Below are 21,533 nucleotides of genomic sequence, written 5' to 3'. Positions count from 1 at the left end.
TGTGTGTTGTGGCTTGCTACACACGGGCAAGCATTTAAGACCTAACACTGGGGCAGTAACCACTATACAAATACTATAATACAATACTTCACCCCACTTATCTCTTTTGGTTCTGCTACCTACCAACATCGACCTGCGCCTTTATAAAGCAGCAGAGTGATGCCATATGCAATGGGAGCAGTCTTCCAACAGCTTAAGAGAAAATAACAGAATATGTTTCTACGGTACCCCACTGCAGTGGCTCTGCTTTGTGCATGGCGTAGTAGCAGTCCCATGGCCCACCTTGCGAACCAACTGGCTGCTGTGCAGTGACATTCACTGGCTGGCGGAGGCATGTGCTGCTGCTGTGACCTGCTACACCGAAGAGCTCACATCTGTGCAATATTTGTAACATGGCTGTCTGCTGGTAGGTAACAAGTACTCAGTTTGTCGTTTAAGTGACTGTCTGTAAAGTAGCTCAAACAAGTTTAGCGCTGGAAAGGAAATTGGGAGAAAAAGATTTTGTGCTGATTGCGTCACTTTTGTGACACAAACACGGTGCAAAATATTGGTAAATCTCATTCTTGTGTCAGGGCCGGATTGGCAGTAGCAGGCACCGGGCGTTTCCCCGCTGGACTGCCGGGGTGGGGGCTGGTTTTGTTACTGGGGGCCTGCCCCCAGCAACAAAAGCAGCACAAAGATTTCCACTTGCAGAGCCCCCCCCCCCAAACCACCCACACCCCCCAGAGCAAGTCAAGCTGTTTGCCAGGGCCGGTTTTGGTTCCCAGTCAGGCCCTGCCTTGGTCTCCTTCATGGATTTCTATCTGTCAGTAAAGGAGAATGTCCTGGCCGAATTTAAGTCAGATTTTCTGGATCCTTGATTCCATCAGACTCCTTATCTGTTGTGTGGACGAAGCAAGCAGTATTCCTGGAAGGAGCCACACCTCTCCTGGTACTAAAATCTATGGACATATAGAGAACACTGGCAAATAGTGTATACTTTTTGTGGTAATGACCTCATTCAGTGATATCAGGCCTAGCTTGGATTTAAAGGGGATGAACCCGTTCATTTGGTCAGTGACTTTAAAGATGGTATTCTTCCAGACCTTTCTCTCCTCATCAGCCCTGAAAATATTCTATCTTTCTTGGATCTGCAGGACTCTTGCATTCACATTCCTGTGCACCCTTCTTCCTGGTGGCGGGCTCTTCCTCAGCTGGGACTTGGCAGATGGTTTAGGATTTCATGTCAGCAACCATGGATGTGAGTCTCTGGGCTCCCTTGAACCCCAAGCCCCTGCTGGAGTATGTTCTGGCTCATTAGACCCTTCAAGCCTGGACCTTAAAACCTTTATCCTTATGTCTCACAAGCATAAATGGGAGCTGTTGCAAAGTCATCCTGTGCCCTGGGCACCCCCCAACTTTTTACTGACTGATACTGGTGGTTACTGACTGTGACTGACCCTGGGCTCTGCCTAAACAGGCCCAGGGCCAATGCTATGCTGAAAGAGACACATTAGAATACAGTTACACCACCTACATACACTAGGGTACACAATGGTATGGAGGGGTACCCCTGTGATTGGCATGACCTACCCTATAAGCCTCTAGTATATATTAGGGCAGGGGGAGTGAAACTAGAAGTCACTAGTACCCTAGGGCATGGCAGTATAAAGGCCAGCAGCTCTTTTTTGCACTTGCATGTGTGCACTGCTGAAGCCTGAGGGCAGTTTAAAAGCAGCCCTGGGTGCCAGGACTGCTTTTAAAAAGTAAATTGTGCCCAAACTCGACTTTGGGGCTTGGGGCACTTAGAAATGGATAACCAACAATGTATTAGGAACCCCCCAGGTTCTCCCCTAGGTGTCCCGAGGGTGGGCGGGGTCAGATATTTCTAAGGTACACCCTTATAAAAATGAGTTTTGTATGCCCTGAGTTAAGTGAAATTTCACATTTCACTTCCCACATTGTGGTAAAGTGCTGCTCAAATTCGACTTTGATGCCAGGAGCACTGTGGAGGGAGGATCTGCAATATTTCTACAGATTCAGAACCCCTAAAGTCTCACCTTGATGTCCAATGGGGTGAGGGTCCTGTAGATATAAGCAAAGTACTTATAAAATATGTTTTTGTAAGTGCTGGAAAAATGGCCCAAGTCATTTTTTCCATTTGCAAATCCCCTGCTACATAGGTTAACATGGTAGGAAATTATTGATTAATAACTCTTGATAGGAGAGGGCTAGAAGTACCCTTCAAAGACTTCCCTGAATGAATTTAATAAATTCAACAATATGATATTGTTGAATTTCTCCTAAAGTGTACATACAGCCCACGGTTGACCCGACAGTCCTGAAAAACTACCGGCTCATCTATCTCCTACCCTTTGCTGCCAAAGTCCCGGAGAGACTCGTAAACACCCAGCTGACCGCCTTCATCGAAGAAAACTCTATCTTAGATGCCTCCCGGTCCAGATTCCTCAGCAACCACAGCACTGAGACGGGCCTCCTGGCTGCCACCAACGACATCCGCATGCTACTAGACCAGGGGCACACCACAGCCCTCATCCTATTGGACCTCTCCGCAGCTTTCGACACTGTCTCTCATCGCACCCTCACAGCCAGACTCCACAATGCAGGGATAGGAGGAACAGCCCTCTCCTGGATCCAATCCTTTCTCTCCAGGCAGAACCCGAGAGGATCAGACTCCCTCCTTTCCTGTCCGAAACCCACACTGATCAACTGCTGAGTTCCCCAAGAATCATCACTCAGCCCTAGGCTCTTTATCATCTACATGGCCCCCCTCACCACCATCGTCAGACAGCATGGGCTCAGCATAGTGTCTTTCGCCGACGACACCCAGCTCATCCTCTCCCTCCCGAATAACCCCGAGGACACCAGACTCTGCTTCCAGGAAGGAATGAGAGACGTGGCCGCCTGGATGAAAAGCAGCTGCCTGAAGCTCTACTCAGAGAAGACCGAAGTCCTCATCCTCGGACCCTTCACCTCCGCCTGGGACAACACCTGGTGGCCCTCCGCTCTCAGGAGTCCACCCACCCCAACAGACCATGCACGGAACCTCTGTATCATCCTCGACTCCTCCCTCACCATGACCCACCATATCAACTCCATCGCCTCCACCAGCTTCAACAGCATTCCGATCCTCCACAAGACCTTCAAATGGAGACCCACAGAATGCAGAAAAAGTGTCACCCACGCACTCATTACCAGCAAATTGGACTACGGAAATTTCCTCTACACCAGAATCAACAGAAATCTCCTACACAGACTACAGACCATGCAGAACGCCGCAGCCAGACTCGTCCTTGAAATCCCACGGCACGAACACATGACCCAACACCTACGTAACCTCCACTGGCTCCCCCTCGAGAAGGGAGTTACCTTCAAACTGCTCACCCACGCCTACAAATCAACTCCACAACATCGGACCCAAATACCTCAACGAGAGGGTCTCCTTCCACGTACCCAAGAGGAACCTTTGCTCCGCTGACCTCGCCCTCGCATAGATCCCCTGCATCCAAAGAACCAGAGCAGGAGGAAGAGCTTTCTCCTACATCGCAGCTAAACCATGGAATGAGTTCCAGTGAACATCAGACACTCCCCCACCCTCCACACCTTCAGGAAGAACCTCAAGACCTGGCTCTTCGACTGATCCGGAGTTGGACCTTCCCACCCCCAGCGCCTTGAGACCCTCACGGGTGAGTAGCATGCTTTATAAATCCACTGATTGATTGATACAAGAAGTTATAAGACTTTCTTGTTTGTAAGTCCAGATTCAGCCTTCCAGTGGTCTGCCCTGATTGGTCAGAGTTAAGTGAATTAGCCAGACGGCCTTGAAGAGGTGATAAAGAGCCCCTGTGGTCAACCAGCTCTGCTGACAGGGCAGTGTGCTGTTCCATAGGAATGCCAGGCCAGGGGGAGGAGTCATAAACTATATTCCTTCAAAGAGGAGAGCAGAGAACAGTGTCATTTACAACTCTGAACTTTCCACCTCAGGCAGATGGTGGAATTAAGGAAGGTATGAGCAGATGCAGGGGGGAGAGTCTAAGTAAATTAGCCATCCTAGGGGTGTGTTTAGCCAGCTCTTTCCTCATTGCTGGAAAATCAGCCATTATGGATTCGGAAGATTTGATGCACTCTGGGACAAAATAATGCCACACTCTACAGGATGTGGTCATATCTTTGAGGAGTTACCCTGCTCCCATTGGTCAGGAGTGACCTCCTGCTTGACCCAGAGAACTAGGAATAAGTTTCTGAGAGTGGCAGAGCCCTCCAGATCTGCTGCCTGACACTTACTGAAGCAAGACATTGCCAAGCTGAGTAGATTGCTTTGCAAAGATTCCTAAGGCCTGACCTCTGAAAACTGCACCATCTGAAACTACAACCCTGTGGATTAATTTGCTGAAAAGAACTAAAGAATGGACTCCCTGAAAGCTACAGGTGCTTTGGATAGGAGACTTTAATGTACACCCTTGCCTTGCTGCATTAACCTCAATCTACGGCCTTGTAGATGAGGTTGGGGGACCAAACACTCATTTTACACATAACCCCTATGGGAATGCTCTAAAGAAATTCATTTTTGTAAATAACCTGGAGGTTATGAAGCCTCTATCTGAATCTACAGGTCTCCCGCTAGAAACGTTCTGCTCCCCCTCACATAGTTCCTCCATAGATTTCATAATAGCATCAGCCAGACAGGGTGAAACCCTCAACAAGAGGCAAGTCGAATTCCTGGGTTTTAGTGACCACGCAGCCATAAGCTGGCATATGAACTGGGCAGGTATTTACGTCGTGACCATTTCTCATTTCAAACCCACTATAGGAAGAAAGAACGGGATAACACTCAAGTGGGAGAGCATTGATAAGATTCCCCATCTACATACACGTTGAGGGAAATCCTACATCAGTAGACAGCACACATCACAATTAATTATAAATAGTGATTTAGGCAATTGAATGGCAGAAGTATAATTCGTATTCTCTGCATGGACACGTAAAGTTATGTGGTTCCTTTAAAAGTATATGGTGAACATTGTGTTTGTCTTCACATATAAATTTGAAAACAGGTCTGTTGTTGAGTTGTAGCTATTGAGTGGGGGGCGACCTGTTCTCTTTTTTCCCCCTAAGCTCCCATTTGTGGATAGTATCCTTATTTCTACTCTGATACTCTAAGGTAAAATCTCTAGGGATAGCATTGAACTGAACACTGCCCATGGCTGCCGTGATGAACAATGTGTCCAAGAAGTGGAATGTCAAATGTCAGGATCCTTGGAAGACTACAGCCATTCCTAAAAGAGAAAGAGTGAGCAGAAATTGCATTAGCTATAATTCGCTTTAGGATAGATGACTGAAATGTGTTATATTCAGGATGTACAAAGGATACAAAATGCAGAAGCTGCACCTGACCTGGAACAACAGATCTAAAAGAGAACAGGCTGCTACAGAAAGAAGTATATACTATAAATATACAAATCTCTTCCACAAGCAGTATGTTCATGGGCACGTACATAGTGAAGAATGTCTACAGTTGATAAATACGAAAACTGAGAAAAGGAAATAAGGGCACATTGAATGTCCTATGTACCAAGATACCAGAAATATTATCATGAGTTTCTCCTAATCCATTTCCTTGAGGCTCAAAACAAATTTGATGTGTTTCCTGAATCTCCAACCTACTGATGAGATGAACTCTTAAATACATATTTTTCCTGATAGTTCTAACTATGCACTGTATGGTGACTGGTAGTGCTAGGGTGACTATAGGTATTATGTCTGTGCAACCAAATTCCTAGCTTCATAGTGAGACTTATTGTATTTGAGCATGTGATATTCTATATCTGACTGATCAGTGCTGGGGGATTATAAATAATGAACTTCAGCTTCAATTTCATGTTTCTTTCAGGGTTGCATTCTCCACCTGGATCATCTCCAATGTCCTCTTCTGCATGCCAAACATTCTCTATGGAGCCTACCTGGTTATGGTAACTGCCTCCTGCATGCTTCTGTCACTGGTGTCCTTCTCTGCAGTGAGAGAGGCTCCCATGTGCACCATTGCATTTGGGTCATCAATCCTGAGGACCACCTTCGGAGGCTCTTTCTATCTGACGCTATTTACAGGTATTGAATGACGACCATTCATTTAATAGTTGTGTCTCACTGCAGCCACTCAATTATACCATGCAGCAAAATTGAGAGTTATAAGGGCCTGCAGTAGGTTTGTGGTTGGCATTGACCATTCAAGGGTCACTGAAGCATGTGGAAGTGGCTATAGGAGAGTTGGGGTGGTAGCAACCAGTTCTGAGTCGCCAGACCCAACACCACCCCAATCATCCTTACTACCATCAAGATCGAACAGTAAATACTGAGTCAGTTAAACCCAGCTCTGGATTGCAAAACCCACCACCACCCCTCATTCATCATGACTACCATCAGGATCGGGCATTAAATACAAGTCCCAATTTTAACCCAGGTGACTAGTGACCAATTAGTGATGTGAAATGTGGGGATGTTCCCCTAGTTTGGCAGGACTTGTATTACGGTTCTTATACTGGGATAAATTGAGCGCTGTGAGAGTTTTTTCTGAAAGATAGTACCATTCCCTTGTCCTACTCTAAATCGAGCAAATAGTATTGAGCCTTAGAAGTCTCTTGGGAGACTCTGTTCCTGGCGGGGTACTATAAGTCCCATCAGCACCTGCTTCTGGGCCCATCTGGTAAAGGGAGGTGGAGACAGGCCTCCAACAAATACTATAAACTGCCATCTTGAGTACCACCGCACAGGAGAATGTTTTCATGGTAGGGGACTACAAGTCCCATCAATCCCTGCTTTTGGGCCCACCTATGAAGGGAGGATAAGAAGCAGATCCCAAGAAGTGATATAATACGCCAACCTGAGTCCCGCTGTGCAAAGCCAGGGCCAAGAGTGGGCCCATCCAGCACCCATTAGAGCCAGGAAGAGTGAGGGCAGGGTCATCCCTCTAGGTTTTGATTATTGAGGTGGCAAGTATTCTCACATCAACTGAGACTATACTCACATTGAAGCTCTAGGTATTAGAGTGATCTGAGATAATTCTGTCGTTTTTCAGATCACTCCTAAAGACAGTGTTTCCACACAACTCAAATTTATTTGATAAATGTTGTATTGTTGTCTGAATGTATCAGTGCCTTGGCATTCTATTATCTTGCTTTTAAGTGCAAAGATGTTTCGCTTTATATTTTTTAGATTTATCTAGTCTGTTATTTTTAAATAGGGGAAAAAAGTTAGTAGACAAAGCCCAGGGGGATACAGGCCAGAAGAAACCTGCAAAGTGAAACTCCCAGAATTGTATGTTTAGGGCCTTTGACGACCTAATAGAAGAGGTTGAGCAAATGTTTGAATCCCCCCTAAAACTTTTGCACAACCATACAATAAGAAAACAAAATTAGCTCAGCTATTTAAAAGAAAGGGAAGTATTATTCGAGGGATTTAAGATGCAGGAGACATTGTCCTTGGCTCTAGTGTTGAGTCTAACATATAGAAAACAGCACTGGTGGTTTTATTCTGATCACCCCTAGTGTTTCACTTGAATTTAATGTGGTATGTATTAATCATTTTGCTCCCCTCACTGATGTGACAGATATACATGATGCAGAATGTGATAGGAAGGTGAAGTGAGAGAAACAACTAAGAATAACCAATTAAACCATGACTCACTTTCTATTATAACAGATTGAAGGACTGAAATAACTTAGTTAAAAACTATAGTGAAGCCATCAACTGAATTGATCCCCCAAATTGAATCTGATAGTAACCAGGAGATAAATTATACACAGGTGTGAGGCATGACAGTACTAGACAAAAGAATCCTAATTTATTTAATTCCAGCAAGTCTATAAGAAGAAATGAATCTCATGACACCTGTATAATGCCTCCTGTACCACTCAAAATCATATTCAATTTATTCCCTGTGGACACTCTACTGACATGCGTATCATAGCTCTTGACATACGTAGCACTGCTCCTACTCCAAGGTATCAGCCAAAGAAACAAATTCAATCACTGGCTTCTAATATAGTAATATAGTAACAACCACATATCAGAAAGCAGAGCTTCGATTAGGAATCTGACAGAAACCTGAAACTGCCCTCACTATGAGGACGCCATGAAACCTGGGTATAACATTTTAGGGCACCCTCTTCAAATGAAAACACAACATCCCTACACATAGCGGATGCTCTGAGTTTGAGCATCAGGAGACCACCACACCAGGCTCCAGCTGTCGAGAATATATATATATGTGCCAAGTTCCAAAATTTGCGCACTGAGTTAGAGAAAATGGAGATTCTGTGGTCAATAAAGTAATGCACTGGATTAGGGAGTTACAACAATGTTATGATGTGACCTAGATGAGTTTGACTATATTATATTAGTGGTGAAAACAGAATTATTAGATAATGGGCTTGTTACCATAGATGTCCACTTTATTTCACTGTTCACAAGTTTAAACTCAATCCACCTTACAGAGGATCACTACCCTCTAAAATGGAGCATCCAAACGAATGGTATATCTAGGGCTCCTAGACCGGAGTTGAAACTGATAGAAGTAAATTGAATGCAGGTGGGGGTTGAATCCCAGAATATAGATGAACGAATGATTTTAAGCCAGAACTAAACAAAATAGCAATGTTTAATGCCTGACTTCGGCAATCTAGCCCAGCAGGAGATTAATTTAGAACCCTTATTGGAAGCAGATATACCTATAATCAAACCTATTTCAAACCAGGCAGCTTAGTCAGACGGTAGTTCCCCTGACAGATTGTCCTTGTTTAGTTGGAATATCTCCAGCATAAAGGCTAAACTAGAAGATGTTAATTGGGGATAATTTATAGATGATTTGATTTTTGTTTATTTCAAGAAACGTTGGCACTAGATATGCCTTTTAGGATGGGTTACAAAACTTTCCATATCTGCTGGTCGAGCTTCTAAGGTGTGTACGTCAGCCAGAACCAGCTTAAGATGCTCTGTGAGTCAAATTTCTACACAATTACCTGATACATTGGCTTTTGTAGGTGTTCCCTGCTCAGATGTGGAACTTCTTGTAATTATTATATATAGCAGAAACTGTTCAGATTCCATAGAATCGCAAACGCTGCAAATTCGTCTTTTTGTTTGTTGTGTTCTAAATATTTTTTTTTTGCTTCGTAATAGAGCATACAGAATTAGTAGAATACAATCTGCGATACATATACAGGGTGAAAAAACAGTAATTAGTGTATATAGTTCTTGCAGAATTTTTAAAGTCATAGAGTAAGAATTTTCACATCGTATTGGAAGGGAATTTTAATTTTACTTTTGAACCATCTTCGGCACTCAGGGATTTGGTTAAAGACAGGACGCCTACTGGAATATTTCTGAATTGACCATTACTAGCAGAAAAAAAATTCTCGGAGTGTCCTACAACTTGCTTTTATCATCATCCTCAAAAAACGTTATTTGGACTTAAATAAGACCATACAAGTACATAGTGAAAACAGTAAATCCTAAAATAAAATTAAAATATACTCATAAAAGTTATAGAATATTTAACAAAATTAATGAATCATTATATCAAATTTTTTAATTTTCCCATACCTCGCGATCCATGCCCCTTAAAACCACTCTGATACAGTAGACAAAGCATCATCAAATTAAAAGGCATATTAAAAATGTGAGCGAAATTAAATGCAACTCTCAATGTATTTACAATAGATAAATAGCATGTAGGAACAATAGGGCAAAAACCTCATACAATGGGTCCGCTATGCTATATTGGACCACCGACTATAATAACCATTTCCAGTAACAAGGAGCTGAGGCATGAATCTATAATTTCACAACCACTCTCCTCTTGATACGATTTTCTCAGATTGGGAGATGCTGCCAAAAAACAGCCAACAGAGGGGATACTTGGACATCTGTAAGTAAATGGAGAAATCTAAGGGCAGGCTTGGCCTGTACAAAATTCAAGGTTTTCAACAAACGTAACAAAAAAAGTATTATTGGGAGCTTCAGAAAAAACACAGAAAAACATAAAATAGACAAGGTCATGGGCTAAGAAATAATCACATATGCAAACACCAATCTGTCTTTCTCATTTACTAGGCTGAGGTAAAGCCAACAGCAGATGTATTTTATTAAACTGAATTCTTGTAAGAAGGAATCAGTGATGTCCATTATGTATATTAAGCAAATAGGGTTCAATGGTATTCTCTGTTAACATCTGCGCATGGGCACGCACTGAAGATTTTTCAAGTTCCTGACCCTCTCTCATTACCTCCCGCCATAACAAAAAACTCTTTTGAATTCAGGGAATATTAGCCATCACAATGTTCATGGGTGATTCAAACAGAGCTTTTCTTCCCAGTTTAGCGAATGTGACCCTTTTATAAGATAGTAATTTAATTGATCTCCACCGATGGAGCGTCATACAGTCCTTGATTATCTCTCTGTTAAAGTGGTTCTTAGTACGTGTCGAAATGGAGACCCACTTAAGCAAGGGGCACAATGGAATGGTATCCATGTGAACCATAAATGCAGCGGTAGATACCAGAACTGCCAGGAGCCGTCTTCAAAAGATATTCTCCTCCACTTGGAGCTCTAAAATGTCTAAATAGCCTCAAACATCACTACTATGTATGGCAGCAGTAACAGATTATTATTTTTTTAAATTATTTTATTTTTTAACCAAAAATTTGCGCATTACAGTTGTCACAATGTACAGATGCAGGAATCAATTGCATATCAATACAAACAGTATCTTCAACATTGAGGCCATCCCCCCACCTCCCCCTCAATTTATGTAAATTAAGATTCGCCACCAGTGTTATATCGTTCTGTTCATGGATCATCATTTGGAGTCCAGAAGGGGCAGTAATTGGGTCACATTGAAGGTCGTCCGGGCAGTGTCTACTTGGGCATTATGTCAACGTACCTTGCGTGTTCTGTGTAATGGTGGTTGTGTGTCATCGTCCATGTCGAGTCCAAAGTATCTCCTCCATGGGCCCCAGACTGTTTAAAAAAATGTGGGCACCCTTTACTGCGATATGTGGTTTGTTCAGCTGTCATATATGTGTCCATCCACCTCATCCATTCGTGACCCCCCACTTCCTGACTATATCCCTCTTGGCGACCACCATTCCCAAGGAGGTGAAAAGTAAATTTGTTCTGGTGATGCCTACCTCACTTGATATCCCAAGTATCGCAAACTTGGGGTCCATCGGCATTGTCAACCCCAGGGCTGCACCCATTATTTTGAATACCTGTGTCCAATACAACTGTATCTCGGAACATGACCATACTGTGAGGAAAAAGTCACTTTTGGCCATTATGCAAGTCAAACAGAATGGAGATATATCTTTACCAGAGCCCCCAAGGGTCTACTGTCTATTCTGGAGGAAAAGGAGAAAATAGCCCCTGCAGAATGAGACAAGGACAGTTGTTTAGATTTTCTCAAAGGGCCCCATTAGGAGCAGCTGTCAAAATCAACTCCTAGATATGTGAAAGTATGAGCCTTAGTTAATTTCGGCCATATTTTGGACCAATTTACCCTGTCAAATGCAGAGGACAAGTTAATAAATGTATGGAACAGGGACCTGAGCCTCGCCACAGTATACTTGTGAAATCACAAGAAAAGATTTAAGCACTGATCACATGCTGAGGCCCAGGCAAAACTCAAACTGCAGATCAGAGGGAATGGAACCATCCTCTGCCCATGACATTGCCCTCTCCAGGATTACCCTGTCTATCACCTTGACGATTGAGTCGATCAAAGAGATCGGATGATAACAGCTAGGTATATCCCTGGAGCCCTACATGGAGGGATGATGACTGACTGAGACCTTGAGCCTGGAAGGCCCGTTCGCATTCCCAAGTTAATCATATGGGTTAGGATTGGCATCCACAACTCTGGTATCACCTTGAACAAATCTACAAGGATCCCGTCAGGTCCGGGACCTTTATGTGTGGTGAGTTGATCTATGGCTAATTGGATCTCCTCAACAGTAAAAGTTAGATTATAATGAGAGTTGGCTAATGGGACAGTCTCACATTGACTTCCTGATAAGCGGGGCATTGTAGACTCCCTAAAAATTATCTACCCATTTCTCTGGGAGAATATGCAATGAAATAGTGCGGTCCTCGGTGTAGTTAAATAAAGGGCGATTAACCACCTCCCAAAATGTACAATTATTGGCCCCAGATGAAGCCTCGATCAGCTCCTCTCAAGCTTCCTCTGTAAATGTCCCTTTCTCATGTCTAACTCATACTTATAGGCAATTTCTCTGTTTGCAATTAAGCTGTGGTCTTTGGGCACCACTTTATTAGCATTTGCTAACAATTTATGGGCTCTCGAGCGGTCCTTGTTAAACCAATGTGTAACACTTCTTTTGTTGATTTGGAAGGGAGCGATAGTTTTGACTCCCGTTCAGAACGACCACGTACGATGCAAAGATCTCTGAATCGTATCGGAACCTGATCCTGTCAGTCCGACTCTTTCGCACCCAAATCGCGCCATGCAACAGAGCTGGCTTCCTAACGAGCAAGTACGATGCACGATTTAGACAGCCATATCGACTTGGTCTCAGCGTGATGAAACGGCTGTGGGAATCTGACTTTGGGGGGCTGTAGCAGGCCCCCTTCACCTGGGGCCCTCCAAATTGGTCCCATGGGGGTACCCATGCCCCCCCCCTTTCCATGCATGCACAAGCCCGCCACAGGGTGTGCGTTTTTACCCACCCACGCCTTTTTTGCTAAGGGAGCCTGGGTACGCGTTCAGTATATAGGCTCCCATAGAGTTCAATGGGAGTCTGAGCGAACCGAGTCAGTCACCATATGGGTGCATCGGAATTGGTTGCTCGGACTCGCGGAGCGCAATTTGCTAGGAAAACCCTCTGGATCCGAGTCGTACAGAGGCCTTTCCTGGTGAGATCGTAATCAAACCCAATAAGTATGTGGGAACAAAATCATCATCAGTTTAGGTATGTAAACTAACCATGTCGCAGAAGACAAATTATGTCAGGGTGTACTCATATAGGATTGCCGGCAGAGACCTGATCAAAAATAAATAGTATGCACAGTAAGCCAATATTGAAGAAGATATAGGAGTTATCACATGCTAATTACCAGTCCGAAAAGCATGGACTAACCTTGAATTGAGTATACATGAGAATCCACAATAGCAATGCGGGGTGACCAAATCAGGATCATGGAGGTATGATAGCTTGTGGAATGACAGGAGCAAGGCCTGGGATTGCAAAGTAGCTGTGTAAGAAAACCAGTGAGTATATACTTGGCTGGAGGGAAGTGGAAATAGAGCCATACTCGATAATTACCTGAAAGTTGCAGATCCACATAAGATTTATGCCTGAAAACAAATGAGGACCAGCCGTAAACGTCTGGCAAATTCCGATTCGGATTTTCCACGAAAGAACTAGAACCATTTAGGGCGTGCCTAATGAGATATTTTAAATAGTTCATATGTATGTAATATTCCTTTGTTGAATCATGTTACCCTTATTCTAACATCATTAGGCCTGAGTGAACTCTAGCATAATACTTGTGCTATCACTACCTCTGTATGCATTAGTGGCAGAAATAGATTTCGGCTCTGCGAGCATGAGGGTTGGCAAAGATCTGAAACATGGGCAAGCTGACAAGCACTTTCTTTACGATGAAATTTGACCCTTCATTTGAGGAATTCATGGATTATATTACTCCAGCAAAAACGAGGGCTTTGTATATTAAACTGAGGCTGGGAATATTACCATTGGCCAACTTTGCGAATAAGTGGAAGCCTGAGGTGAATACCTCAAAGAACTACCCCTCCTGCAGTTTAATTGAGGAAAGTGAAGAGCATCTCCTGTTTTTTGGACTGCCCATCGAAAGCAAAGATATAAATGGATTGCCGCCCTCTGTCCATTACTGGGAATAAAGGGCCAGATGGATCAAAGAGTTTTGCCCATTCTGTGTCTATGGGGAAATGTGTTGATACATATGGCCCAAAATCTTATAAAGAGGCCAATAGGATCTGTAAATATGATGCTCGACCTTATGTTGTTTTTATCGTGGACAGATATCTAGAATCAGTCTGGTTCTGGAGGATCTGATTTATTTTTGACTAATATACGTTTATTTTTCAGTTAATGGATGTCTAATAATTCTGTGTCGTTGTCTTTTAAAGAGAGTTTATGTTGCATATTTTAGATATTTTTAGATACATGCACTCTAAAAAAAATAATAATAATGCTTTAATGTTCATGATTATAGGAAGTGTAATTTTTATATTTGTGTTTTTATACTATTGTTGATGAATTTTTATTATCCTATTCAGCAATAAATGAATATGTTGTCTGTGAAGAAAAGTGGCACAGTTAGCAAGTGTGTTCAAGCACCTAATTAAATTAGAGAAAACATTTTAACCAGCATTCAACTGCACCTATTGGCAATAGCAAAGGCGCTAATGCTACCACTATCCATTCATCCATTCATCCATCCATCCGTCCATCTGTCCGTCCATCCATACATCCATCTATCATTCCTCCTGGTCCATCCATCCATCATTCCTCCTGGCATCTATCCATTAATCTAATCTTTGCTTTTTTCCCATATTCCAAAAGTCCTTCCAACCACCCATCCTTTTATGCGTACATCTACCCACTCAGTCATCCATCCATCCATTCACATGTAAACGCACCGACCCATCTATCTATCCATCCATCCATCTTTCATTTCAAACATTCCTTCGTCCATTCACGCTCCCTTTATTCAGTCACACTCTAACCCACCCATCCGTTTATTAATCATTCCTCTCAACCATCCATCAATCTTTCACCCCTAATGGGGACACACAGGCACCCTTTCAACCATCAACATGTATTTCTACCCTTTCAACATTTTTATCCATCTACTCATCCATGCATCCATTCACCTTTCCACCTATTTAACTATCCACACATCCATACACCCTTCCAACGGTTCGCTTGTTTGTCCATCCAGTAATTCACCCATCCATCCTTTCACCCTACCGTCTATCCTTCATTTCACTTATCGATCCTTTCAACTTTCCATCCTTCATTTGATTTATCCATGTTTCAATCCTTTGATCCTTCCATAGATCTATCCTTTCACAGTTTCTTTAATCCTTCTTTTCACCATTCTTTCCTTTTATTGTTCCTTCTATTCATTATTCCTTTCATCTCTCTTTGCTTACACTCTTCTGCTCACTCTGCCTTCCTTCCCCCTTCCTTATTTCCCCTTCTATCTACCTGTCTTTTTTTCTCCCCTCCTTATCTTTTGCTTCTTAACGTTTTCTGTTCTGTTTGCTCTATTTGCCTTTATCTCTGTCTTCCACCACGCCCCCCCCCCCCTCAGTTTTATCATTCCTGCTTCTCTCTCTTCGTTACTGTACTTGTTTCAATTGACAGATACCAACCCAACCGTTTAGCCTTACCTACAGTTTCTACCAGTGGACCAGCAGACAGAAGAGGGCCATATAAAGCAATCCACGTTTTAATGAGACGCAAGTCAGCACCCTCTGGGTCTCGAGGCCATCCCACCGCCCGACACTTGAACTGCGAGAGCGCAGCTGTCCACTGCCCTTTATTCGTCCTCTGTCAAAGACATAATAGTCTGTTTATTATGTTTGCGCGTGGAAGACCCGAGAACCTTGCCTACACTGGCTATAAGAGGAGGCCCAAACAGGCTGGCAGCTATCCCTCTTCACAGTTATAATAACAGGCTAGTATGTCTCTCATGCATAGGAGAGGTACATCTAGAGAGGGCTGAGAGCTGTCCCGGTTACCAGCCCTCATCAATATTAAAATAATAATATGGAGCTCTCCTCCATGAAGGGTTATTGGGTCTAAGGCGGCAGTCCCAGTGCAGTCATAATAGTCTTCAGCCGTGTCTCTGCCAAGTGGAGGACCTGGCTTCTGAAAGACATTCCATCCCTACCCCTGACGTAGAAACACTAGAAAATATCCTAAAGCAAGGAGGCCACAGTAGGCATAATAGGAACGGCTGTCAGTGTTCCCAATCTAGATTCCACAGTAGACGTCAGAGAAAGATGCGAATATTTATGGGGATGGAGAAAGGGTTAAAAATCTGTCCTGCCCTGCTGGTACCTTTCTTCAGCCAGAGAACTTTTCAAAGATTGTTGTGGGATTTGGGAAATGAAGGGACACAGAAATATTTGCAAGTTTCCTGGAAGCTAGGGAGAAACCCTCTAAATATTTTCATGTAACTTGAAAATAGTTTGACTTTGACTAATTTGGGGCTGTTGGGGTGTGATACATTTAAGCACAGATGTTGCTGTTGCCTGGACCTCAGAGTTACACCTCCTCTTTCCAACTTTTGACATCTTCACTTTACTGCACTGTTTGTGGTATTGCTTGTTCAAGCTTCGATCCCCATTTCTAGTGCTTGTAGCATTGTTTCTGACTCCTTTGGTGGCTTTGGGGTTCAGAATCAATTTAGCAACATTTACGTTTGTGTGGTGTCTGCTTCCTGTAGGGGTCCACAGGGCTCTTATCTTTTATCCACACTTTTTTATTACATAGAAAATGCTGCTGTATAATATATTCCAGAAAAACCTGGCAGCAGCACATTTTTATGCTGATGATGCACTGATGGATGTCAACAACAGCGAATCTCTCAAAGGGGGGCATATATGGGAATGTTAGAGCGGAGAGCTGCACAAAATTTGGCAGCGCCGTGCTCTGAGATTTCAAAACACAGAGATGCGCTGTATTTACAAGAATATGTCAAACCCCTGTGTTTTTCCTAGCGCTGGTGCTAAAAATAGCTGCCTAGCACCAACACACGGCTCTTTCACCATAGTGCAAGGGTGCCTACGTTGCAGGAAGATGTCCCTTCCTGCACATGAACAACCCATAATGGCGATGTGTTACTCCTATGTGTGCTGCAGAATGCAACACACATAGAAGTAGCAAATCGTCATTATTCAATGATTGTTTATGTGCAGGAAGGCGTACCTTCCTGCACATAAACAATAATTGATGATGTTTTCCTGCAGCACACAGGATTTTCTCCTCATTTGCCATTCTAATGCCTTCTCTTGCATATAGTTTTTGGCACTGCCTCAGATTTACAGATCCTTAGAAATCTGAGGCAGCGCCAAAAAGCAATAGGTGTTTTTGCAGTGAAACTCCCACAGCAACACCCATAGCATGCCCCTTTCACTGAGATACCTGCATGAAAGGGTACCATATTAATATAGCGCCATTAAGCCACAAAAAGGGGCTTAAGGCCACTTTGTAAATATGAAGTTGGGCATTGCGGCTCTGGAACGTTGTTAAAATTGACGTTCCTGTGGCACTATGCCCTTGTAAATATGCCCTTGCTTTACCGACAATTTTGGCCAAGCTCAATAATTGGTTTGGTCAAACTATCCTACAACGTAATAGCTCCAAGACAGAGCTTGTAATACTTGGGCAGACCAAAGAACATTCTTGATAGAACTAGCCCCACGAAGATAGGGCCGTAGCAGCCACCTGGGCATTTTCCCGGTGGGCCGGCTCTTGACCGGTGGAGGGTGTTTTTGTTACTGGGGGCTGGTCTTTCAGCAGTGCTGCAATATCGGCCCCCTGTAACAAAAGCATCAGCAGTGTAGCAGCACCTCCCCCTACACCCTCTCCCTGGGGGAAGCTTTGAGTTAATTGGCAGGGCTGGTTTTCATTCCCAGTCCAGCCGTGCACGGAGAACCTTGGCCAACAATTCCCGGCAGCAGAAATGGTGAAAACTCTTGCCGTTATGTTTAAGAAGTATAATTCTAAAAGCAACTAGATTACAGCTGTGGTGAAAATTTGCTTTTTTTCCTCCAAGTAATTAAAGACACATGCTCCAACTCCTACCCTCACCTAACATGGTCCTGATGACAGAAGCAGATCTTAGCGCTTGGACAGTGGCATGCATGCTTGCCTGCCCACTGACCTGATCCATCACCTGAAGGGGGCGTAGATTGTTTTTAGGTTGATAAAGACGAATCACCTGACAGCATCTAGAAGATCACTACTTTGGCTGCCAGTGAAAGACGAGATACAGTTTAAGATCTGCTGTCTGGTATTCAATCCTACACATGGGTAATCCCCCGCGACTTCATGCAACGTGCTCAAGGTCACATGCCTATTAGACCTTAGAGGGGAGCTCATCACTTCCTGGTTCTTAGGACCTGATCAAACTATGATCTAAAGAAGCTGTATCAGTGCCACACCCGCTGGAATTTATTACCTGCATACGTGCGTTAAATCACCTCCTGGATGACGTTTACAAAGCTATTGAAGACACACCTTTTTTGGAGCACACTGAGGCAGCCAATTAGCATCATATATTATGCAAATGCTTTGAGTCAGTCAGATACTTAGTACCAAGGGCGTGCTGCCTCTATGTGTCACTGGTGTGTTCTCTGTTGGCACAAACTATTTTTAGCAACTGCCTACAACTGTGTCTGCCCACGGCTTCTCCGTGCTTTATATTTACTACTATAACAAGCCAGATGAGATTCTTGATTGTAAATGTAATATTTTGCGTGCCAACCTGTGCCACTATGGCAGCAGCATACAAAATAGACTGCACTTTGGTGTGATCAGCAGTTGTGGACAAATATGCCTTTTGTATGCATGTTCAGGGTACCTCAGACCTAGAGATTGATGCAGACAAGGAACAAAAACATAACAAGTAGAAAAAAGATCACAGAGAATTGAGTGGATTAGAAAGTTACACACATAAACATAGGAGAAATTGGAACAAGCAAGGAAGACAGCATTCCAGCACCCTAACAATTATAAAGGCAAGCTGAAGTGAGGAGATTATTGTTATTATTATTATTATTATTATTATTGTTATTATTATTATTATTATTATTATTATCATCATCGTCATTATGGGTAAGTATATGGAGGCCTATCAGTGTGGCCTTTATATGCTGGTTTTTCATTTCTTTGTTTGTTTGTGTCCTTGGAAGCAGACCAGAGCAGATATTTGTCACTCAGGCAGGGAAATTGCAACCTTAATCTCGGTTTCCGTTGAAGTGTTTAGTTAGTAACAGAACATAAAACCTGTTAAGAGCACACGCATGCAACAAATGTCCTCGGACACACTATCCTCAAACTCCCCCTACATTCATATCCTGATTTAATATTTCCGATTCTGCAGCTTGAAGCTAGGCAGGTTCACTGCTGAAGAGTATGGAGAAAGCCTTCATGATGACATCTACACATTTATTATTGTGATCCTGCTATCTCTCCACCCTCCCTATTGCTGCTTAGAATGGTAGAGGTTTAACTAAGCCTTTCATTGCAAGGATAGTGGAACGCAGAAAAATGATCAGCATTTTTTTTATATTCTTGAGACTTGTTAATGAACAATACATAAAGCCAGAGAGTCACGTGTCATGTCCTAGTTGTTCTACTCCAGAGTCTCTCTTTGTAGATGTGTAGGTCAAATTTCCATCCATCACAATAATTTTCTGGTTCTGTTCCAGGTACTCTTTGTTTCTTGATTGGACTCATGCTGATCTTCCTGGAACGCACACGACCGAAGATAATTGGACGTCTCTTTAATCTTGATGAGGAAGAGGTTGATGATGATCGTGAAGATGTTTTCAGAGAAGTGATAAACCATCTAGAGGATTGCAGTTCACCCACTATACCTTTACAGATGATGCTGTGACCTCCAAGCAGCCTTATACCAGGCATGGACGATGGAAAGTACTGGCCAATAGACCAGTTCAATGAAGAAGCAAAAGAGAGCTAGATAGATGAGCACAGTGCATCCGTTTATGAGAACATTCCGAGAAGGAGAAAATGCTTCCAAATTTCATAATGAACCTGAGGATGTAGTTGTGGAGTTGTAAAGACTCCATATGAAAAATATGTGTTCAGAGGACAACAAGTATTCCATTGAATGGCCACTGATTGTTTTTAGAGGACTATTCATCGGTGCCAATAACGTACTTGTTGCCAAGAGGGGAATTGGCCTCTCCTTTTTTTGACTCAATACTGGATGCTGTACTTGATCAACTGATAAAGCTGTGATGGAGAGTGACATGTCTTGAACTCATACAATAGTGATCGAAAATGGACCATAGGGGTTTTGTACCCCAACCACCAGCAGGAAATTTGTGCTAACGGTTAGAGTCACAACAGTTGAAGAATGTAAACAATTCCAAATGTACCTGTTAATTCATATTCAGCTTCATGTATACAAAGATGCATTATTATAAATTGACCCTCAGCTATATGACAGAGAAGAGGGAGCCAGTGTTGTCAGAAGATAATCTGGCATTAATAACTGTTCTGAATACCATTTGCAAAATTACCGCCGCTAGGGAGCTAATAAGTGTAAATCCACACCCAAGGGGAATATACTTATGACACTGTATTTATGTCAGACAATATTTCTGTATGCAATGTCTGACACACAACCATTGCAGAAGATTCATAATAGCTGTGCTCACATGCAGAGTCAAGTGCCCCATGTTGTCCTTCAGCTTTACACCGCTTCCTTTGCAAATTATTAAGCAGAATGAATAAAATAATTGTCCCACCAAGGGTATCTAAATGTTAAATATTTCACTGTGAAGTGGGATCTCGACTTATAATCCCATCTATGATCAAAGTCAATCTCTAATGTTGATGTGGTTCAGGGAATATCAGTAGCTTTCACACTCAAGGGGCTTAGCAGCGATGCTTAGAACAACCATATTTAACTGAGCAGTGCCCAGATTACAACCTATGAAATAAATTGCCTGACTGCAACTCAGGTTAATCTGCCAAAAAGAACAAAGAATAGAACAGTACATCTTCAGACCAAACACCTTGCTTCCAGGAATCTCCAATCTTTTAGAAAAGCATGTCAATGGAATTTTGTCAGCTTTCCTCGAATAGAAGGAACTTCTCCATTCCACCCAAATGGGTTTCCGACATACACATAGTAGGTTGACTGCATTGCTGTCTGTGGTCAAAGAGCTCAGGCGCCTCCTTGATCAAGGACTATCAGTGGCCATTATTCTTTTAGACCTTCTATACCATGGATCACCATACTCTCATTCAGACAGTCTCAAGGGCCGATGAAGAGGGCAGAGCACTAGAACGCTCGCCTCTTTTTTGGAAAATTGTTCCTTCCAGGTCTTGGAACAGTCTTGCTATTCAGCCACTCTTCCTCTGAGCTGCAGGGTTCCTCGGGGCTCCTCCCTGAACCCCACTTTGTTTAACCTTTACATGCTCCCTCTCGCTGAGATTGTCCATTCATTTGGTCTGATATGCCATTGACACTCAGTTGATCATTTCAATTTCTCTTTACCCCAGTTCCAGTCACCTTTCTTTGACCCCTTGTTTGGCTGCTAATTAAAGCCTAATGAGGACAAAATGGGAGTTATTCTGCTTGGTAATAACATTGCTACATTCGGAGTCCCCTACTTGGCATCTTGAGCAAGTTGCCAGCCCCTAAAACATAATAAAGAGAGTTGGGCTGTGGCTAGACATCAGTCTCACGATGAACCATCAAGCAAAAAA

General features: G+C 43.1%; 1 protein-coding gene across 2 annotated transcripts in view; it reads left to right on the top strand.

Annotated features, from left to right (window-relative positions):
- LOC146860185 (dual oxidase maturation factor 1-like) overlaps positions 1-20,565 on the top strand; it is a 465,978-nt gene extending 445,413 nt beyond the window's left edge. For both annotated transcript variants that reach the window (XM_085644025.1, XM_085644026.1), the window contains 2 exons: positions 5,891-6,105; positions 19,502-20,565. In XM_085644025.1, the coding sequence (XP_085500151.1) occupies positions 5,891-6,105; positions 19,502-19,689 (403 nt within the window). In that variant the 3' untranslated portion in view covers positions 19,690-20,565. The remainder of the gene's footprint in view (positions 1-5,890; positions 6,106-19,501) is intronic.
- Positions 20,566-21,533: the final 968 nt, after the last annotated feature.

The sequence above is a fragment of the Triturus cristatus genome, chromosome 3_1 (genome assembly GCF_964204655.1).
Source record: "Triturus cristatus chromosome 3_1, aTriCri1.1, whole genome shotgun sequence".
Classification (NCBI taxonomy): domain Eukaryota; kingdom Metazoa; phylum Chordata; class Amphibia; order Caudata; family Salamandridae; genus Triturus; species Triturus cristatus.
This window is presented reverse-complemented; position numbering and strand designations above follow the sequence as displayed.